We start from the raw sequence: 20,436 nt of genomic DNA on the forward strand, positions 1-20,436 counted from the left end.
CCGAATAAGCAAACGAACAATGAAAACTTGAAAACGGCAAAGAACATGAAATATATCTGAATTCAATTATAAAGTGTTGAATAAACACGAAACAACTTTAAACCATTGTCAATTATTTTTTTTGTTTAACTATGTTCCATTTTATACTCAATTGTTGTCCAAAGCTATCTAATACAATTCAAGTCACAACATGCCGCCCCCGTGGCGGAGTGGTTAGCACATCGCGCTACGACGCCAGGGGTCCCGGGTTCGAATCCCGGCCTGGGCATGGATGTTTGTGAGTGTCCCCATCTTCGCAAATTAGCCAAAAGTGGCACAAGAAGCGAAGCAAAGAAAAGCAAATCAATCAATCAATCAAGTCACAACATGAGCCTATAGGTAATTCAATTTCCGTAGCCTAATTATTTTTGTGCCATAATTTAATATTGCTATACTATCCGAAGGTCGATAGTTGTAGGGAACAGAGGAAGAATTCTCCCCCTCTTGTTGCAAATTTTAGCTATTGTGCAGACTGTTTTATAGGCTACATGTACGTAGTGAAGTATCTGAGACATTTTCATTTGGAAGAAATACCAATGACTTCTTTCGAAGCTAAGGAGATCTTCTGTAAATTATGTCTGTATCATCCCCCCCCCTCAATTTCAAGGGCCATATTTGCAACTTGAGAGGGGATGCACTGGATATTTTTCAAATGGCACACAGATTAAGAAAGGAAGTAACATTTTGATGCATAACTATTTCTGGTTGTTTAAAACTGCAATTCAAACCTGTGCATTTCTTATTTTCTTTATACGTGTCTTTGTAAGGAAGTCTACAGGCGAATTGTTCTGGCAGCGATGGTTGGATGGAATACAAGCGTTTAAGGGGAACGAAACATCCCCCACCCCCTCATATTCCCCTCCAGCATCCCTTAACGTTTGCTTACTTCATCCCGTTTCTCTGTCTCCTTGTGTGTCTCTCTTCGCACCGGCAATAATTTCGCTGCTAAAAAGGACTCATACCCCCGGAAGGGAAGCAGAGAGACTTCTCTTCCTATTTTCTCGGCGTCGCGCCCCCTCCTCCTCTCTCCCAAGCGCGACTCATTCCGACTCCACGCTCGCGAAATCACTTGCAAAGCGCCTCCATCTACAAAGGTGTTCCTCCCTTCCTTGAAGCCCCAACCAACCCTGCAACGCCCCAAAATACATTTTCAAATGGTTATAATACCCCTCTTACTTCAAAGTTTATTCAATTTCATGGTCCGCGTCCTCTGTATTACGATTTTAAGTCCGTCGCTTAGGTTGAATCTTCAGATTACTCCGGCGTCCCTTCCAGGCACACATTTCCTCATTCCCACCTCCTTCCAGTGGTCGGTACAGTAGCGAGCAAAAGTGGCGTGAGGCTCGACAATACCAATCCTTATGTGCAGTCAACCCGCAAAGCGCTACAGTTGACGTTACTGCATAACGTGCTAGGAAACATCAAAACACGCCAATCGAGCTGACACAGTCCCATGTATCTTTATCCCCTAACCTCCTTTTCGTACAAGACTAAATTTTTGTCTCATATATTCGCAAGTCGGATAACAACAATTATGGGAAACAATGGAACAAATTGGATTTTTTCCCCCTTTGCTCTCGAACCCTCGCGACCTTCTTCCACCCTCCCCCCTAAAAAAAAAAAAGAAAGGTGTTCCGTTCAATAAAATTTAATAAGATCTCTCGGAGTCTGTCTCTACATCATCTCTTCCAACCCAGCGCAACACTCACGCTCATCTGCAGTCCTCTTCGCCCCGTAAAACTAGTTTCCAGTTCCCTTCTGACTGCCGACTTCTCTACCCCCCTCCTCACCTTCACCGAAAAGGAACAAAAACAAAAAGCAGGAGAGAGAGAGAAAGGAACCTTCCGGGTATGGAATATGCATTCAACATCTCTTTCTGCTTCAATATTAAAATTGGAATCGTTCAACTCAAAATTGATGTAACGTTGATGCAATCCCCCCCCCCCTTCCACCTTCTTTTTTCTGTTTTCCTTTCTTCCCCTACTCTTCCACCTGTCTTTTGGGATTGTCTATCCGCCCCTCTTATGACTACGATTATTATTATCAATTCCCATCCTCCACCGTCCTTGTTTTGACTCGGAGCTCGTCCTGCCAACCTCTCTCTTCTGGGTGCTAGACTTTGATTTAAAATAATTCCGCTTCAGTCTTGCAAAAAGTTGAACGTCCGGGAGGGGAGGGGGTGCATGTCGCAGTTAACCGTCTATTCGAAACAAATTGTTTCTTCTTCAGTTGACTCTATTTTGCAACTTTTGGCTCCAAGTGTGATACTGCCAGAGACAGAAATCGAAAGAAGAGAAAGGATCAAGAATATTAAGTGATAAAAAAGGGCGATTGAGGACCCAAACGTATGCACAGTATATTCCCTATGAACGATTTGGTTCTTACTTTCCTGCGCGTTACAATCTACAATCAGAAGCAGCTAGAATTCTATAATCCTGTGATTTTAATTTGAAGTTTGCTCGCCCATTTGTAACAGTTGTTCAGGAAGTTCACAAGTAACTGTGGAATGTTCTGACTGAAACTGACTATTAAATTATCATTAAATGCATTAATGATAATAAAGTTAGCAAACTACAGAAGAATAACAACTGTTCGAAATGTCAACCATAATGTACAGTGGGATCTATGAGTAATACCGTGCAAATTGTCCATCACCATGTTCGTGCACTTTATTTGACCCAATAAGAGCTTCAAGAATTAAAAGAAAACTCAAAACAAGCTGTTGACAACTTCTGCACCATCATACATAAAATTCATCACTTAAAAACACATAGGATGTAAGAGAAAAATTAATGAAAATAGTCATGGACAATTTGCCGAGCAATACTAGTGGATCCCACTGTACAACCAATGGCAAATATAATTGTAGGCAAATTGTCCATCACAATGTGCGTTCAATTTGTTTTCCCCATCATGAGGTTCAAAAATTGAAACAAATAATTACAGAAAACTTTTTTGCTGTTTGCTGTACATAAGGGAAAAGTAAAACAATTTATTTTCACTATCTCCTATTGGAATTTTACAAAATACATCGCCCCTTTGTAGTTACATGAATTCTCTTAATATAATTGGATTTAGTTGTCGCTAATCATTTGCATTCATATACTTCCACATTTTTATTAATTTTGGGACTCATTGTGATTGAGACTTTCTTACCATATAAAATTATATTTGGAAAAAGACGTAAAGTCGTTGACACTTGTTTCCTCTGTAACTTTTACAGCTTGATACAATCTCAGAAACACAAAACGAAGATAAAAAAATCTATTTAACACTACCTAGCGCCGCCGCGGCAGAATCAGGAATTACAGCAAGAACACTTGAAACAGATGCAGCCGTTCCTTCCTCACCTTCACAGGTCATGATTTCAACTATAACACGTCAACTTCTTTCATCACGCATATACGAGAACCCAGAATAGCCTCGCGGAAATGAAGAGACTAAATTAAATACTGTGCAGTCAATGTGTGGCTAAAATATGAGACAAGCAAGCATGTTGAAGTTCATCTTTGAGAAGTGTTTCATTAATAAACCAATACCATTTGTCAGCTATCGCCCGGCACTGTTAGATTCAATGCAAACTGCGGAAGCAGGTGGTTGGTCGGATGGAATCGGTGCGGATCTAAATTTTTCCGCCATTAATCTGCTTCTAAAGCCGGGCAGCTGCCGTCGCCATGTTAGTCTTGCAACTGAAGAAAAAAGAAGAAGCTAAAATCACTTTTTTGCCGTGAACCGAACTCCCAATGAGAAGAAGGAAGGAAGGCTCACGATTTAAGATCGTGAAGAGTGGATATTTACGTATTCCTTACAACTCAGCGAGACTACCATAAATCATCAGCAATTTTTCGTTGTGCCCTGTTAAACTTTAATAACACACACAGAGCTGATCTGATAAAACATTTAGTGAGATCTTATTCAAACAACGAAACTGTGATACAAGCACTTCGGTAAGAATTGCCGTATTTTACTTTCTTGCGGTTCAATTTCTGCCCACCTACCCTCAAAAATTAGGCCACTGCTGCAATTACACTTTCGTACTGCAGCTACCACGAAGAACAAAACACCGTCGTAAAGCATGCTGGGAAAAGAAAAGAAAGAAGAAAGCCAAATGCGTCCTGCACGAGAAAAGTTAGTTACCGTGATATGGTTGATAAGGCTTTGGAATAATACGGACCTGTAGGCTTAAAGCAATGGGTCAAACGTCGGTAGCTGAAATACTTAACTTGAAAGTATAATTCGATAAGTACATCGCATGTTACTTAAAAAAAGAGGTTTCAGATCGTATCTGGTCCATACATGCTCCAGATGTGGGCTCGTTCAAATAGGCGACAACCGGATAGTCAATATTTCAGTGCCCGAGTCATTCTTGTCTTATCGAGAACAGATCGCACATTCTACCATATTCTGCCGTACTCACATATTCTTATCATTCTCGTTCAACAATGTTCAACAATAGTTTCCTTCACGAAGCTGCACCGTGCTACGTATAAGGCAATTACGTAATTGGGTGGGTGTAATAAATGATGTTCATGATAATATGCGACTGAACAAAGTATTACCTACCCAAAATAGAATGTATTCATTAATTTCTACGTAAACGTACTTGTACACAATATTCTCCAATTAACAATGAAAAATTCCCGACATACTAATTACATAATATGTATAATAATATATTGAATAGGGGCCTCCCCGATGACGCAGTGGTCGCGTCGTCGCCTTGTAATCAAGGGGTCTCGGGTTCGATTAACGGTGGAGGCACATAGTGGTTCGGATCCCATTTTAAACTGTATGTCCAGTCCCGAATAGCCTTACTGTGCATAAAGTGGACTTTAAACACCAACTCAATCAATATATTGAATAATAATAAATACTTGTCTTCTGATTTGACAATGTAGATATTACGGTGACTTGTTTCTTTCTGTAGAACTTTTTTGTCAAAAACTTTTTATTGTTTATTAACACTGTTTTATAGCCTACTATGCGACACCCATAATAAGGCAGGCATTATTTTATTTTTAATTCGCTTAACTGCCACTTCTGATAAACCTCCAAGATGAATATGTTGTGATGAAATTAATAAACGGACACTCACAAACCCGGGACCTCTGGCGTCGTAGCGCACCGTGCTAACCACTCCGCAGATATACATTACCAAGGACGTGAATCAGAATTATACATTTATATTAATTATTATCTTTTGAATATTTTGAGATACAGTAATTTCAAAATATATATCCATAGTTACACGAACTTCAAATTTACCATCACCAGTGTTCACGCTCATTCCTTTAAATAAAGAAAGAGTTCAATTTGGTGAAAAATTTAAAGTTTTATCTTCACATCTGCATATTAATTAACCATAAAATTGAATTCCGTATGTAGAAATAACAAAAAACTGTCACGAAAACAATCTTGATTGCATGATTCGACAGTTTGCCTCATTGAACTGGGTTTCTGCCAACTTCGCGGCGCCACTGTCGCAAAGTAAGTTGCTTGCGGTGAGCATTGGAAGAAACCGATCGTAGAGGTGGTGGAGGGAGGAGGTGAAAAGAAGTGCTTCTCGTCACAAGAACATCCTATCACGGAAAATGCTGCCTCTGCGTCACAATTAAACTAGGGTTCTTTGGCATGGAAATCTATTCGTTTGTACACAGTCCTCTCTCGCTCTATCTCCCTCTATTCTGGAAAGCTAATTACAGTTTAAGTGCCCCGTCAGCACTGATCTCATTATCTGCTCTTCTGTGTCCATTGTACAAGAAGTCTGATCTGTCATACTTCGTTTTCGTTCCCTTTTCAGCCAGTTTCTGTGTGGAGTCTTTCCATATTTATCACGGTTGTCTCGCCTTCTGGCCTTGAGTTTGGCCGAAAAAGCAAAAGGAAAGCTATTTCGACTGAAGATTCCCTTTCTGGTTGATTTTTGTTAAAGGGGGAAAAAAAAAGAACATGAAACAAAAAAAAAAAAAAGTTGAAAAGCGAATATCACGGAACGGGAACAACACAAGACCATTTAGTTTCATTCTTTTCTTAAACTCTTTTGGAGTATTCTTCTTGATTGGTTTGAAATCAGGCGAAACGATTCTTTTGGGGTGAGATGGTGTGCCGCTTCGCTCTGTTCTTGAGCTTGCAAAACGACTGAGTTCTTGATCTGTGGTGAAGCTTGATCAACGCTATGCAGCTGTGACTCATAGCATCAGAGATACAGAAAAGAGGCTCGTTGAGCTTTTTTTTAGCCTCATTCTTTTCGTCAAGGACATTAATTCAGATCGAAACGTTCCCCCCCACGGTACACTATTGACTGGGACTGTGTAGCATCAAGAAACCACGAACCAAATAACAAAGAACAGGATATTAAGGTTATACGAGATATTCCTTGAGTTCACTACCTATCAGGAAATCAAGAATGAGCATAATCATACCAAAAAATGTATCTGCGTGCAATTTCTAGAAATTGTACGATGGACAACGTTAGCTAGCGCTATCATTTCCTTGTGCACCCAACTTCACAATAGCAAACGATCACCCGAAATAACTAAATGCAACTCTTAGAACAGAATGATACGGCTCAGGTAGTCTTGATATTTCCATCTTCAAGTTGACCAACTTAGAAACATTAAAGTTATCCGGTCTAGTATTAGATGTCTGTGGTATGGCAGATGTTCAACGATTGTCAACTAAAAGCTTACGTTCATGATATATTTCCATTAAAACGTGATAAATGCCTACCTCTCGAGGTCAGAACATGGAAAAGTAAACTAAGTATATGGATATTCATACGTTTCTTCAAGTTTTAGCCAAATAATTGAGAATGGAAAAACATGATTGTGTAGAAGCATAGTCCTTGTTTCTTCAGCTTACCAAGAGTTTTCAATTTCTTATCAGCAGTTTCAAATTAGAATCTGAAATCACATTGACGACATATCAATAATAAATTCCATTCTTTTTCATTTTGTTTGCCTCTTGAGACGACTTGATGAAATTAAACAACTGCTTTTTATAATCGACATTCGAACGGAAGTCTTTCATCATATTAATTACATCTATTGTGGATGACCTTGAACATGTTCAACATTTGTAGGCATCTACACATAAGAACCGTGCTCGAAAGATGGGACATAAACTGTAGATATCAAAATGGAGTAGATTTTGGTTTACAAGTTACAAGGAAAGATTCCCTTGTGCAGTTAGCTTATTCTTTTTAAGGTTCAAGGCTAGATCTGTCATCACAGCATGTCTATGACAGAAGATTTCAGAAGAGGCACGATTACAACAATCTCCCCCATACCTCACGTCTCCCATGTACCACCTGAAACGGGAAAAAACTCACCACAAACAGCGGAAGATAAGACGATGCTCTTTTTTTTAACAGTTTCACCCCCCACCGCTAGAGGTCTTCCTCGCCCAGACAGCGCAAACAGATGAGTAGGGTCGTCACACTTCTGATATAAATGTCATCCACAATTTATGAAATTACAGGCAACACGGGGAGGTGTATATGCGCGATTCAGCGTCCCGAAATTGTCGTCACGATACTGTCAACTTAGGTTCCTTCGTCGCTTTCTTTCTCGGCGGTAGTTAGGAGGGAGAAAAGACAGGGAAGGGGGCGGATCAAAGGAAGACAGGGGGCGCCAGCTTCTTTCTAGTGCATTAAGTAAGCTTCTATTCCAGCGATAGTATATCCAATAATACGGCTTCGTCGTCGAGTCGGGTTATTCAAGTGCCACGGGATGAGGGTCCGATGCGGGGTAGCGGATTGACTTTGTGACGTGTTGATAATAGGTCGTTTTTATGACGCTGCGGGATTACATTTTTGCCACGTTCTGATCATATTGCTTTCCCTTCTTTCTATCCCCCCTTTTTTTCCTCGCCTTTCGCCATCATCTTCATCCGTCCCATTCTGTTCTCAGATTGAGAAACTGCGGAATGGGAGATGCATTCTTGTCATTGCTCACGGTGGGAATCATCATTATATCGCGATCGTGCGTCATATCATAGAAATGAGACACGTGGAAGTTCTCTTGGGCTAAATCGGCAACGTGTATTAATCTGGAAGCAATGGAACATTAGCGTTCAAGGCGAATGAATACAGTAAGGTCCATCATGAATTTCGTCATTTCTCGCTTCGATTCGTTCATGACGTCTGTTGCAGATATTTTTGTAATCTAAATTCGAATCTGAAACGTTACCGATTTGATTTTTTTTTTATTTAGCGTCCCTTTTCTGCCACTTTGGGCTACTCGCGAGGATGAAGATGAGTGATTATAAAATAAAATTGATGAAGGTACACTCAGAAAGAACATTCACGCTCAGGTCGAGATTCGAACCTGGGACCCCTTTTGTAAGGTTACATTCTAGGTTTTAATACAAAGGAATAGAAAAAGGCAAATAGCCCAAAAACTGCTCCCTAATTTTTAAAAATTTTACTTCGCTTTTCTACAAATTTTGGTTAATCGCGAAGATGAGGATGAGTGATGAAATTGATTAAGGGACATTCACAAAGGCGACACATGTTCTTGTATGGAAATTGAGAATTATGAATCTTGCGCTGTCGAGAAATAACAAAAAATCCCTATCTGTTTGCTGCTGCAAGTTAACATCTTGAAAAACCAGCAGGGATCATACGTAAGCAACTAAGCAACGTACGATTGGTTGAGTGCCAGTTCAGTGTCTTCCTGTGATTTACTATCTTTGCCACGGAAGATACACAATACTTATCGGAGTTGGAAAAAAATACTTTAATACTATCGTTACTTGCGCTCAGACGTGATTAATATTAAAAAAAAAAAAGAAATGGGAGGGAAATATGACCAATGTTGCCAGGTGCAGAATTGTTTTTACTGTTTGCAGAAATTGAAAATACCAAATTTGTATGCAGGTGGTTGAGTTAACTGCCACAAATATAATTATTTGTATAATTACTATTTCTATTATGATTGTCGTTACGCAGACAATCTTCAACAATGATATTTTGTATTTAAACTTATTTATTCTAATCGTGTAACTGACTTAAAGGCTGATTCTAAAGGCTAGTGACTCTAGACGTCCTTCTAATAGCAAAATATTCGCACATAATTTCTAGTGATAACAATATAAATCAGTATCCAAGTTTGCAACAGCATTACTAACTAACTATAACCAACTGTCTGGCATTCCTAAACCAGAAGATGTCTTGCCGCAGTTCAGAATTATATTAGCTAAAGTACAAATATCAATTCTAATTTTGTTACAATTTTATAGGAATGAAGTTTTAAAAACGTATCTGTTGAGGATACCGAATAATAATATTATTATTAACAATAATTTACAAGTCGCCTCAGTGGATGAAAATTTTGAGGGGGAGAAAAGTACACTTTGTTTAAACAAACCATGAGTGTTGTGGTAACGTCGTCGCCTTGCCTTGTAATGAAAGGTCCCGGGTTTGATCCTCGGCGGAGGGACATTGTATAATAGTTCGGATCATGAAACTGTGGATCCAATACCGATTAGCCCATCTGTGCATAAAGTGAACTTAAAATTCAAACCCTTCATCAACTTCATATAATCACTATTCATCTTCCTTGACGCGATTAACCAAAAGTAGCAAAATAAGAAAAATACAAACACAACTATTTATAAAAATGTCTATCATTTTTATAGTATTAAAAACACCGTGATTCTCTTTTGTCAATGACTTGTACAGCGTTTCGCATTCATGTTTTCAACGCGAACGCTAAAGAATATTCAGAGAAATGGCATTACGGTATTCCTTTTCTTTTCTCACCGAGACCTGGCAACGCTGCCGAAGACTGCCTGTGGCTGAGCCCGAAGAGAGAATATTGAAGAACTGAGGAACCTAGATTTAGGATTTGGTCTAACTGTAAGAAAGTTGGTTAATTTCGTACCGTCGCATTAATAGATTGGCAGCGATAGGGGTAGCTTTTAATATCCAAAAGTTTTTTATGTGTCTACTATTTACGTCACATCAGAAAAAAAAATCTTGTTAGGGGAAGGGGGGATGTTCAGGCTTACATTTTTTTTTTGTAATTACACAGAGGAGCGAATAGACCAGGGAAACGCTGTAAAGATACGCATTAAAAACTCAGCTGGGGGGAAGGAAAGGTGGGAAGCGGTGCAAGGAAACAGATGAATTTCGGGCGAAGCAGTCGAAGAAGAAGAAGAAAGAGGGAAAGTTTCTCCAAAAGAAGGAGAGAAAAATCCTCAATTACTTAATGTTTCATTTCGTAATAAAAGGCACTGGGCAGCAGCCTTTTTGAGAGAAAACAATGGTGCCAACTCAGAAATCAGAAACATGTCTAAGATAACAGTGTTGTCAACTTGTGGCATCAATAAACCACCGAAACTTGACTTCAAAAAATATTAGGTTAATTGTTGCCATGTGTCTATTTCATACTGGACAACGTCATCCGAGTTCGTTTCGAAAGATAACGTACTGTCAGGTTTTAAAGTATACAATTAAAATCCACTTGTCGCCTTAGAGTTAGGCAACACACACAACGCCTTGCAGGGAAACGAGTATTTCAGAATCAGTTTTATTGTCGATGACTGTACATAATGGTTCGGACCCTATTTAAAATTGTAGGTCGTCTATCTATGCACAAATGGGACTTCAAAGAGTCAAAACTCTAAATTCGTCTCAATACCGAATTTAGTCAATTTTTATGGTATTCAAATAGTAAATAAAGGTTCAAATACTGGGTGGCGCACGAAAAACCTGCCTGCCTGCCACGAGCGCGCGTGAACACCTCTTTGTCGCGTATACAGACAGCCAGACGCACAAGGAGATCATATTCACCACCTTCTGTAAACAGTATACAGTCAACATTAAACAGTTGCATTTACTTATCTGTATGTCCGCATACACGCGTGGCACCCTGTATAATTGAAACACTATTTCTGATGGTCACCAGAGAAACGTGCAATGTAACGCATGTGGGTAAGTTACTCACAAAAAGTAAGACGTTCAAGTTACTTGGTCGTATAATAAGGACATTTAACTGTTACAGAAGTAACTTGAGCATAGCGCGCTACGAAGCCTGGGATACCGGGTTCGAATCCCGGTCAGGCATTGGTGTTCTTTGTAAGTATGCCCATGAATTACATCATATCATCGCCCATCCTCATTCATCAGCAATGTGCCTACTTGGTAAGTTACATTAGCCAAAAGTGGCAGAAAAGCTAAGTGAAATGAGCCAAATCAATCAATTAAAACCCAGTGTAACTTTGCATTCACAAGACAAGAACAAACCGTACAAAACATCATTTTTCGTCCTGAAAAATAAACCTACCGGTTGTTGTTTTAATGACGGTTAACTTACGTTATTCCCTAAAACTGGATGGGTGTTTGTGCCACCATTTTATTTCATTAGTTCACAATTCATCGTGACCGTCACGATTAACCTGGAGAGGTAAAAAAAAAGGGACGTAAGATAGCGAACACAGAATATGAAGCAACTGCACAGAGAACACACGAATTCCCGCAACGCAGTCAGAGCCGTTGCACTGCGCAAGCACGCTAATGGCATCTAATTCGGCCCACGAATATTTAAAACCTAACACTACCCTCTCCCTCCCTTCTCCGATGATATACAAGTGCCAACATGCACGCTAGAACCCAACATGTATATCTCCGAAAGAGAGAGAGAGAGGGAGAAATGAAAAAGAATGCTGGCGAAAAGCAAAGAAAAGCGAAGTTAATCTTCTTCCTTGGGACTTGTGACGCAGTCCGGATGACTGCGGACGCAATGATGAAGGGGAGGGGGGAGTAAGAATGGAAGGGAGGGGGGCGAGCACACTTAGCAGCAGTGATAACAAAACATAAAAGCGACTTCTGTCCTCTTTCTGATAAGCTTGGCAGTGCGGCAAACCCGCCATGACCTAATCTACACACGCACTAGGAATTCTACAGGAACATTAAAAGAGGGAAACAGAACGGCGATGGCTGATAAAGCACTTTGGAAGGCATTTCGAGACCGCATCAGAAGAAACTTAAGAAAAAGAAAAGAAATATCGCAATGGCTAAAAGCACGGACGAAGAAAGGAGCTGGACGGGAAGACAAATGAAAAAAATCTTAATTGCGATCTTAAACGTCAATCACGTGAAAAAGGTTATGAAAGTACAAATGTTGCACCTCGTAGGGGAAGAAAGAATGTGCCCACGTCTTCGTACCACACCCTCTGGTGGACGGGTCGAAGAACGAGTCCAAATCTACAAGCTTTATGCTTACTCTCTGCGTAAAAAGCTACAACATTACTGAACTTAAAAACGATAATATATTTAAGAACGGAAAATCTTCGTCGCAATCGTTAACGTCAACGTAGATTATCAAAATACCGATCTTGTATTGCTCGGCAAATTGTCCATGACTACTTTCATTAATGTTTCTCATGCATTCTACGTGTTTTTAAGGATTGTATGTTTACTTATGCTAACACAGAAGTTGTCAGAAGCTTGTTTTGGGGTTTTGTTTAAATTCTTGAAGCTCTCATTACGTAAAACACACGACAATAAACGTGTTGATGGACAATTTGCTTGGTAATACTTATGCATCCACTGTACCTAGTAAAATGTATCCTTGTTGCTTACCATGCCATCTGCTGGACGGTTTAAAATGTCTTGCTAAATCTACAACGCTAGTGTAACACCGAAGATTCTTATGCTCATGTTATTTATTAAAAGTATCTACTACGCTACGCTTAAATGACAGTTAAGCGAGAAATATTACTGAAGTAGAGATACTGAACTTCCACAAGGTAAAAAAAGAGTACCCGTGTCGCTTTACCACACCCTCTGCTAGATAATTTTAACAGTGTACCAGATGTGTGAAATAGACATTGATACGTTACAGTTATGTAGCCTAACGGTAAATTTACAACGATCGTAGTCACCGGTTAACTTTATGCCCATTCTTCAACGATATCGAAATAATTACAATCATGTTGAAGCGACTGTGATCTTTCAGAGATTTAAGTCTGAAGTAAATCCACTGTTATTTCAGTACGAACATGCATTATTGTTGAGCTAAATTAATGTGGTAGAGGAAGGGGGCAGGGGAAACCGGTACGGTTTCGCAATTGAGATTTGCTCATAAAACATCTCGTGATTGAAATAACCGAGAGGGTCGGCGGAGGGGGGAGATTAACAGTTGGTTATTAAGAGTTAAGTTCGAATCTCATTTAGCTGCGAAATAGAAAATGAGCAAGTAGAATCACTGTCCGTGGCGAGATTTTCAAACCTCATTATCCTCCTCTTGCACGAGAACAGACGGGCCTACCCCTCTAACTCCTCCCCTTTTCCACTTCGATTTTTCACTCTCCAGAATTCCTGTACATGCTAGCACATATATGAAGTTCTACCCTACCAATGGAAGGTGCATTCGCTTATAAAAACAACAAGTTCTTGTTCATAGAGACAAGTGGCACAATATTTTCTCTGAATTTCTAAAAATCTAAAAATTAAAGGCCGTGATCCGGAATTGGATAATCAAAGAACCCCTAATGAAATAAACCAAATGTGCAATATCTAGATCGTAGGAAGGATGATTCGATTCCTGAATTCTGTAACCGCCCTTGGAACTTTCCTTGAGTTCTGGAGATATTTCGTGTGGCAGATTGCGTAACAAACACTCTAGAATGCACTATAAGTTCTACTTGTAAGTTATATTAGATTCGATGAAAATAACTTTGTACAGAACACTTACCAGATAGTAGTACAGTGCGAGACTTATTCTGCGATAAACAACATAGCAGTCTTAATAAGTGAATACAGAAATTCACATCAGCTCAAGATCATTACGTCCAGGACGTCAGTTACTGATGAATTGAGAAATTAGCATTATAATTACCTACACAACAAATATTTGTCTCATGTGGTCAAAAGAGCGGAAAAAAATGCACTGTACTGTGCTTGAGCTACTTCGGATAGTTTTCGCGGAATTCCAGCATTGAACAAGGAGCTGCCCATATTCTTTGTGCGCATGCGTGTAAAGTGTCTAGGGAGTTTTTAACCGTTTTGATGAGTAATGGACAGCTGGAGAAATTACTAATAATGCTCTGGTGAGGGGAGTGGCTTCCGAACAAGTGTGGCCGCGCAGCACTGATGGGGTTGCGTTTTATGATTCAATTCCGGGAATTTTTGGATACTCCCTCCTGCATAACTGGAATGCTATTGATTAGAGCCGAAACTCACCTGAATAGTTCTGCCAGAAAGCAGCGCCGCTACCGACAAGATCCAATCCCGAATAGTTCCACTGCTTCGAGTCGGTTGGCTCGTGTCCCTGTTGCGACTGTTGTTGCTGCTGCTGTTGCTGTTGCTGCTGCCTGGAATTCGCGCTCTCTGATTGGTCAGCCGAGTGTCTGTTGTGGTCACTTCCGCTGTCGGCTACTGAAAAAAAAAGTATAAGGTAAACAATAACGGAACAATTGTGCTATCAGTGTAAAACTAGCTAATGTAATTTTTGCCTTGCAATTATTCTCTCTTATGCGAGAATACAGTATCTACGTTTTGCAAATATGTACGTTACTAATCAACTAAGAGAAGCAAATGCTCGTTTCTATTGAATTACACTTATGAATAAAGAAAATTTTAAAAATAACAATGAGGTTTGTGAAAAATAATATGAAACTCAAGAGGCCGTTCAGTGGCGCCGCCATCGTCAAAACACAAATATGACAGCTGAGCAAGTCGTAGAGACAGGTCTCAATAATCTATTCGTATAGTGCCGTGGTAAAAGGAAATTCTTTTGTGAGGTGAGACGATGTTAATAAGTCTAAAATATTAGAATATCCATGTAAAGACTTTCAGTTTCATTTAGAGAAACACAAATTCTTATGAATAAAATAACACAATATAATAATATTGTGTGCCTAACCGGAAACAATTATGGTAATATGTATTATCTTGCCCCCGAAAGAAATATGTGAATTCGTGAAACTCCAAACACAGAAACGCTTCAGTTGCTTGTGCATAACATATTTGTGAGTTCATTTCAGAACTAAATTCTTAAAATAGATTCTGAAGTACAGTAGATATCTCAAATACCGTAACAACTGCTTGGTTGCCAATTGTACATAATAAATTATTGAATTTTGATATATATTCACTATTTTTTCAATAAAGTTTATATATATTGACACGCACATGCGACACACAAGTGAACTTTCATTTGTTTGAAGCATTTACGTATGATACATGTAGATAATGCCAGCAAAATCGTGTACATCCATTCTCCGTGTATCTGACAAATAAAAATACAAAGCACGTTAACTGTGCATGAAGTGTACATCAGAAATTCATATTTCCTTTACATTCTGCGAGGTCCCTGCATAATACGCAAATTTTCATAATTTAGTAATGTGAATTTCGCGCATAATTTCTTAGGACGTCGCTGTACAGGCAATTTTAATTCCATACGGCTGCATATATACAAACGTTATCTCCAGTAGCAGCAGTTGATTTGCATATATCAGCTGATATTTTTCTAAAACTTTTTTAAGACTTAAATTCACGAGGCACCATATCACTTTGTACACAAAAGATTCCGAATTATCATACATAAATTTGTGTGTTTCAGTTCCACAATAACGTAGTTCTATATTACTATAAATATTATACCACTAAATATATAGACTGACTCAATAGCAACCTATCCTTGATGGCCTAACAAATATTGTATCCATCCATAGAAATGCGATACCAATGGATAATATTCAACTTGACGTCATCACGCTGGTTATTTTGGATAAAAATCGTGCACAAAATTCACGTGTGTTGAGAAAGCGTATGAGAAACATTCTTACAGCGAGAAAATTTGCATTTCTTCATTTTACACACTTTTCACTGTTTCTGAAGGACTTTGAAAAGGGTAAAAAGTGCACATTCCTCATCACGATAATTATACCTTGAATCACTTCGGAAAATACCATGCGCACAATGCTTAGTGCACAATTGTTGGGAAAGTTGTTCACTGAATATAATCCATTTAAAAATAATTACAAATGAATTTTAAAAATGAGTAATACAAAACTCGAATATATTGAGGACTCGTTTTTAAAGGTGTTTAACAAAATAATTGATTGCTTACATCGAAAACTAAATAATATATTTTTTGTAACATTATTGAAAGACAGAATATTTTCATTAAAGGTTTCAATACCGTATGCTTTGAGTAAAATAAATATTTTGATTGAATACAGCAGAAACAATGAATTTCGAAAAGCGCCACACTAGACACAACCCAGTTGGCAATATTTATATTATAAATTTATAGATATTCTGTACATACATTTCCGAAATATTATGTAGATATTCATATGAATACACACACATTATGTACATGCAAATCTTCCCACATTAAGGGAAATACAGCGAATAACACATATTTGGATTATTTTCTTAGTGATTTGACGCGATGAAACGCATTATATATATATATATGTATATATATATATATATAAAATAGTATTCCTCATATTACATGCGTTCTGTGAATTGTTACACACACACACGTGCTAAATTTACGTTGAACTAAAAACTTTGAGACTTAAACAAGGAATTGTAAAACGTAATTAAATATTTGTATAAACGCTGAAAATGCGTTGGGTAAAGAGTACAATATGTGCGCTCAAGTAAATTTTGCGAAGAACGGATTTATAAACGTTGCATTGAACACGAATTCTGGCCAAAAAAATCGAAGGTTGAAAATTGAGATTCATTTTCAACCACTGAACTATATATATAGCTGGAAGGGATGTATTGGGACGCAAAAAAAGTCTAGCCGTCCGCTCGATTAGTCGTGCCAGGAAAGAAAGGAAGAAATGCTGATCAGGCAAGTATTCATGTGCCGATAACACTATTCTGTCGAATCAGTCGTTAATAAAAGGCAGCAGTAATTTACTGGATGGCAGTGGTGCGCATGAACAACGATCATCTACATTCGACGTGTGGACTTATATTTGTAATAAGTATAGATATCACAGATCGTCATGAGTGGTTGTTTACATTTTTCTTAAAAATCACAAAAAAAACCACTTGCATGAAAACTTTTTAAAATTGTTGTATAAAAACTAGTTTCGCAAAAACATTACGATGTGTAAATTATAACTTGTTGGCCATATGTTGAAAAGGCAAATTAACAAAACGTTGGACAAGAGAAAGGCATAGAAGGTGTAGTATTCTGTGCTTGGTTCGTATGATAGCTTTTTGGAAGTTGGTTGGTACATGTTGTTTTTCAAGAATTATTAGTAGCATTTTGCATGTCTACTAATAAAAGCATTGAAATTCCTAATTGTGACTGTTTTTTTTAAGGTTTTAATGCAAGGTTGAAGATGAAAGATATTTTTTCTGCTTCTCAGTTGATGAAGGGGGTGTCAAAATGCGCTTTGCACCCACTTTAAAATTACGAACCATTTTCTCCCAAGTATCAAAGACAATAATATGTGAAGTATTCTCAGGATTGATGGCAAAATATGCTACTTTTGTCTTGTTTTCATCTGTATATGAACCAAACATGATTGAAAATGTTACTTGATCTTCAAAAGAGCGTGATAAATTAATATTTATTTGTAATATAATTAAGCCTTGTATCCATATGGAAAATCCAACATGGATTTTAGTTTGGTTCTTCGTCTGAGGAAGACCCTGATACAGGGTTGAATCGTTACTTGTTAAGTGTTTTTGGTCAGCAACTTAGTGTTTTTAATATTTAGTGTAGTTTGCATTGTCTGCTTATGAAAAGTGAACATAGGCTACGTAACATTACTACTAGAAAGCATCACAAGAGGAATCCGATTTATATTTAAACATGACGAACTTTAGGAGTGAACTAACAGTGTAACATTATTTTTAACAAAAATCTGCCAGTGATTTGGGCATCATGTTGGAAATTACATTTTTTCCTGTTTTGGTTCATATTTGAATCATTTAATAAAGAAAATAAGATTTCGTTATTGCTTTTAAGAAGTTTAAATAAAATTTACAGCTTTCAAGAATTTCAACGCACCTGTAACTCCATATATCCACCTAACTCGAAAAATACTGTCTAAAAAATAGGTGGGGAAAATGAACCACAAACATGAAACATACCGTTCAACATTCGAAGTGTTTCTGCGGAGGTAGACTTGAGGGCTTCTTCGTATTGTGCTCGACGCTTCATTTCCAGTTCCAGCTGGTCCTGGAGTCTTCGCCTTGCTTTCCGTTCCTTCTTTAGCCTCTTCTGGTATAATACTGGTGAAAGAAAAAAGGAATGTTCAGTTTTGTGACGTATCAACTTCCGGAATGAACTACAGGAGAATCAACAACATTAAGAAACTTTTTTTTTTTTAGTTTTTGTAATTCTTTTCGGTGATTCATAATAATATACATTGCAGAAAAATGTTCTTTTCATAAAGAGGTACGGACAAAATTGAGCTACATCTAAATTTTTTAATCTAAAATATTGGAATAACATCAATTAAGAGGAGGATTAACAATGAATGTAAATGTGCTGTGCTCTGCGTATAAACCTCTGATTATTTGCAAAATTTCAGTTACATAAATCAAGAGATATAAAAAATGTTTGTCAGGAACAACTGCAAAATAGGTGCTGGTGTTCAGTTTTTTTAAAAGGCAAGAAACCAATTATTGTACACTGGTGGCATTTTTTCTTAAGTACTACGGTCCAAATCCGGTAAATAATTAGTCAAAATAACCTAATTATGTCAAGGTCATCCAGCTTTATGGTTACCAATAAACCTCAACCGAAAGGTATTTTTATTTTCTTGTAGTTTATGGTTATTACAAGCATAAGAAAACAGTTTTTCGTTGTGACGTTTCAGGAATTGTGGCTGTTTTCTTATGCTTGTAATAACCGTAAACTACAAGAAAATAATTCTACAATGCAATCAATGCGTACATACAAGAAAAACTATGAAAGGTAAATTTGGTAAATTCCAAAAAGTCAGTTTTTTGTGTACCGAACGAACATAAGCAAAATAATAATAATAATAAAGAGAATACTTGTATACTCATCACAGAGCTAATGTTAACAGACAACAATAATTGTTCTGAAGTTTTCTACAATCCATTACTTCCTCCAAGAACATTAAAACGTTTGTGTACAAGCTCAACACAGCTCTACGAATTAATCAACAAGTACAAACCGTGTACATAAACTCGATAAATATTTACTCTTAGAATTTATATCGCTTGCTGCGGGAAGGTTTAGCATGATAAGGGCACATTGTAACACAGAAGGTTATGTTTCTAGAAAATGCATGCAGATTGCAGAGTCCTTAAAGCGCCTTGGTGCTCTTATCATTCAAGTTTTATTCCTTCTCTCATAGATAAGAATCCACAACTATAAACGCTGAGGTTGCGAGCAGCATTTTTACATGAAAATGGAAGTAGTTTGCAACGAATTATAGTGTTTATTAATGTACACAGAATGCATACTGGAACAGCCATGTGAAAATCACAATTCCGATACTATACCTTCAGTATTATTAGTATTATAACTACTAGTAGCAGCAGCAGAGTAATTTATTAATTCTTTAAGATGGCTCCATATAAATATGTAACCATATATTTTTAAAATCTCAACGAAATTCTATAACATTACTTACACGTATACGGAAATTTGACTTTCTCTGAAATTTCCAATAGCTTCACAAGGCAGTGAAACAGGATAAAAATATTAGTACATGAATTGTAATGATTGCAAATTACAAGAATGACACGTGGGGTCGTAGTGGAGTTTGATCCTCGGTGGAGGCGAATATGGTTTGGATCCTACCTTAAACTGTAGGTCCAGTTCCGATTAGCCTATTTGTGTTTAAAGTGGACTTAAAAACAAGCTTCAAACATAAAGAACACGTTCGATTTATTCTTGCTAAAGTGTTTTGTATGTACTCTGCTTTCTGGATATATTAACAATTGGCATCCGTGATAACATTTGTCATTTTGAAAACCGTGGAGTTACAAGTAAATATAACAAATCTTGTTAAGTAAATACAAGTCTACTTCGTTTCATTGGTCAAAATAAACTACTTTCCCTTCTGGCTAGTTATTTGTAAGCATTTCATGGTGCCGCGGGCCTATTTCCTATTATGAATAATTAGACAAACGGGAGCTCAGTCCACTCTAAGACTACCCTTGGTGCTTTACAAGGAATTCTTGGACCATTTCAGAATGTAGAGGTCCAGTGTTGTTTCTAGAAATGAAAGTTGTACTAAGAGAGAGCCAGTGTGCGAATTAAGCATTTAGGCGGGCCGCTAGAGTCAGTATTCTATCCATCACTGTACATTATTATTTTAATTACAAAACACTAAAGTAAAATAACAACTATATAATGAATCATCATTTTCTCTCTCCTACACACATTAGATTTCCAAGTATTCACTCTCCCACCGTCGGCTTCCCTGAAT

The 20,436-nt window shown here is 37.8% G+C and overlaps 1 protein-coding gene across 4 annotated transcripts in view; it reads right to left on the reverse strand.

Moving 5' to 3' along the window:
* dac (dachshund family transcription factor) overlaps positions 1 to 20,436 on the reverse strand; it is a 459,147-nt gene that overhangs the window by 20,948 nt on the left and 417,763 nt on the right. For 3 of the 4 annotated variants that reach the window (XM_083125064.1, XM_083125065.1, XM_083125062.1), the window contains exons 9-10: positions 18,119 to 18,259; positions 14,225 to 14,419 (exon numbers count right to left, since the gene is read on the reverse strand). In XM_083125064.1, the coding sequence (XP_082981190.1) occupies positions 14,225 to 14,419; positions 18,119 to 18,259 (336 nt within the window). The remainder of the gene's footprint in view (positions 1 to 14,224; positions 14,420 to 18,118; positions 18,260 to 20,436) is intronic. The other variant, XM_083125063.1, reaches the window with a different exon arrangement.

The sequence above is a fragment of the Lepisma saccharinum genome, chromosome 7 (assembly GCF_977018435.1).
Source record: "Lepisma saccharinum chromosome 7, izLepSacc3.1, whole genome shotgun sequence".
NCBI classification, from domain to species: domain Eukaryota; kingdom Metazoa; phylum Arthropoda; class Insecta; order Zygentoma; family Lepismatidae; genus Lepisma; species Lepisma saccharinum.